The sequence below is a fragment of the Triticum aestivum genome, chromosome 5D (assembly GCF_018294505.1).
Source record: "Triticum aestivum cultivar Chinese Spring chromosome 5D, IWGSC CS RefSeq v2.1, whole genome shotgun sequence".
In the NCBI taxonomy this organism is placed as follows: Eukaryota; Viridiplantae; Streptophyta; class Magnoliopsida; order Poales; family Poaceae; genus Triticum; species Triticum aestivum.
Genome location: NC_057808.1, coordinates 414442468 through 414444901, shown reverse-complemented (window position 1 = coordinate 414444901; position 2434 = coordinate 414442468). Strand labels below are relative to the sequence as shown.

The 2434-nt window shown below is 53.9% G+C and overlaps 1 protein-coding gene across 1 annotated transcript; it reads right to left on the bottom strand.

Moving 5' to 3' along the window:
• Positions 1–1004: 1004 nt before the first annotated feature.
• LOC123125214 (dehydration-responsive element-binding protein 1H) lies at positions 1005–2142 on the bottom strand. The gene has a single exon (XM_044545741.1). It carries the CDS (start codon positions 2075–2077, stop codon positions 1214–1216), a length of 864 nt encoding a protein of 287 aa, XP_044401676.1. The 5' UTR covers positions 2078–2142; the 3' UTR covers positions 1005–1213.
• Positions 2143–2434: the final 292 nt, after the last annotated feature.

Sequence of the window (2434 nt, the reverse complement as noted above, 5' to 3'; positions counted from 1 at the left end):
CACGCGCGTGCACCCCGGGAGGCGGAGTCGTGGAAGGCTACTAGCTGGGAGTTGGAGTAGCTAAGTGGTTGATCGAAGGGAGTAATACCAAGGGAAGGATAGTTTTTTTTTCTTTTTCGTTTGCACGAAGTACAACTTAAAATATACTCCCTCCGTTCTAAAATATAGTGCTTCCTCTATTCACGTGGTTCAACTTTGATCATAAAATTTAACCAACGAGACCGACTGCGGCGGGAGCAAAAGTTATACCAATGAATTCATATTCAAAATAAGTTTTCAATTGTATAACTTTTTCTCCCGCCACAGTCGGTTTCGTTGGTTAAATTTATGATCAAAGTTGGACCTCGGAAAGTGCGGACGCACTATATTTTGGAATGGAGGGAGTATGTACTGAGACGTTTGCAGCAGTACAAGAATAAATACAATGTTTGCCAAAGGAGGGAGAAGAATAAATACAACAATGTTTACCTACTAGTCCAATAATTTCATGTGATTTCGACTGTTCACTCGAAGAATGCAGCTTTTGCACCCTATACACCCAAATCAATTCTGCACAATTATTGTACCACACTATCAAGTACTAGTCACTTGCACAGTCACACTAAATCTGAAACCAAATCTAGGTTCACATGTCATCTTCAAAAGAAAGAAGTACTACGTGACACATCAGCTCCAGGCATCTCGCTTCCTGGCCATGCGTTATAGGAAGGGAGGCGCGGAGCGCGCCTGCGTCGCCGCGTCAGCTCGCGTGGCTACGAGGACAGGAGGAAAATGGGGGAAAAGATCCCAGGGATCTGTTGCTACCAGGAGCTTCAACCAGCTGACCTGGCTGGTGTCCAGGCCACATCTTGTGAATTAGCGTACTTGGCCCACCTCTCTCTCTGATTAGCAAGCGTTGATCTTTCTTCCTCGTCTGGTTGCCAGTTATAGTCATTCACACATGAATTGATAGGAGTACTCTCCTTTGGAATCCTGTCGCCGTCTGTCCGGGACCATCACGACTATTCATCCAGCAAATCATGTCTTCTTTTTTTCCACGTGTCTTTTTTTTGTCCTTCTGATGCTTAGAACCGCATCTGATTGCATGTATACCAAAGGACTTCATGCTTTTTTTGGCGATTTTTTTATGCGTTTACAGATTCCACGGATTTTATTATGCTGGAATCAACTGCCATAGAGTGTCAAAGCAGCTGATTCAGCAGCTCCAGCTGGTTCAGTAGCTCCAGAGCCCGGAGTCAGCTCCGCCGTCTCCGGTATCCCAGCACGCCCCACTGTCCAGCGATGACGGCGGCTCCAGGAGCAGCCCGTCCGCGAGGTCCGCGTAGTACGTGCCCAGGTCCATCTCCCCGGACAAGTCCAGCTCGAACATGTCGCTGCCCATTGCGGACGGCACCTCGAACGTTCCCTCGGCCGAAGGCTGCGAAGTCGCTGACGAGCCGCCCGCATTGTCGGCAGACGACGGAGCGGACGCGCTGGAGGTCTCCTCATCGGTGGGGACGGTGGCTGCGCCGTTGGCGGCATGCCGGCGCTGGAAGTCTTCCACGGCGGCCAGGGCCGCGCGCCGGACGGCCGCGAGGTCGGTGAGCGCGGGGGGCACGGCAAGGAGCCACGCGGAGTCGGGGAAATTGAGGCACGCGGCCGAGCGACCGAGCAGGCCGAGCATGGCGGCGTCGTGCGCACGCGCGGCCGCGTCGGCGGTGAGGTACGTGCCGAGCCAGAGCCGCTCGCCGCGCTGCCCGGGGACGCGCACCTCGCACACCCAGCGGCCAGCGTTGCCCCGGCGCCGCACGCCGCGGTACACCGGGTGGCGCGTCTCCTTGAACTTGGTGCGCCCGGCGGGACGCTTCGGGTGCGAGGAGGTCGAGGACGGCGAGGAAGGGGAGCTCCATTGCTGGTCCGAGCCGCTCATGTCCATCGCGGCAGGTGGTCGGTGCTGGCTTGATGAGCTTCGTACGGTGGACGGTGTTCTGTGGTGTGTGAGAGCAGGTTGAGCTTGAGATGGGAGTGTTAGGATTTTAGTGTCTTGTGGAGTGCACTGCTTTATAGTTTTGCCTGACGCGGGCTGGACAAGCGGCATCGACAAGTGACGCGTGAGGGGTCTGCGGAGAGAATCCAAAGGATCCTTCTCGTGCTCCTTTTTTTTAGTGGTGGATCCTTCTCGTGCTCAAGGGCGATGATTGGGCTCCACTGGCTTGGCCCATGGAGGCCCAGGGAGACAGACCTTTTTCCCGCGTTATCTTGTCCTCTAGCGGAGGTAAGAAAGCTCCAAAGACATTGGACAAGGAGCGCAGGTGAAGTTGGTTATTACCGGTTTAAGCCCCAGGTTTTGCTCCCTGACCAAGATGGATAATTGTTAATGTTGGTCGCCTTTACAAATCCTCTAATCGTATAACTACAGTCTCGTGTACAGTATGTACCCCGCCAAAAAGTATGT

What these genes read in the sequence shown, in the direction of transcription:
- LOC123125214 (XM_044545741.1), bottom strand. Translation starts at nt 2,077, where the DNA reads ATGCCGCTTGTCCAGCCCGCGTCAGGCAAAACTATAAAGCAGTGCACT.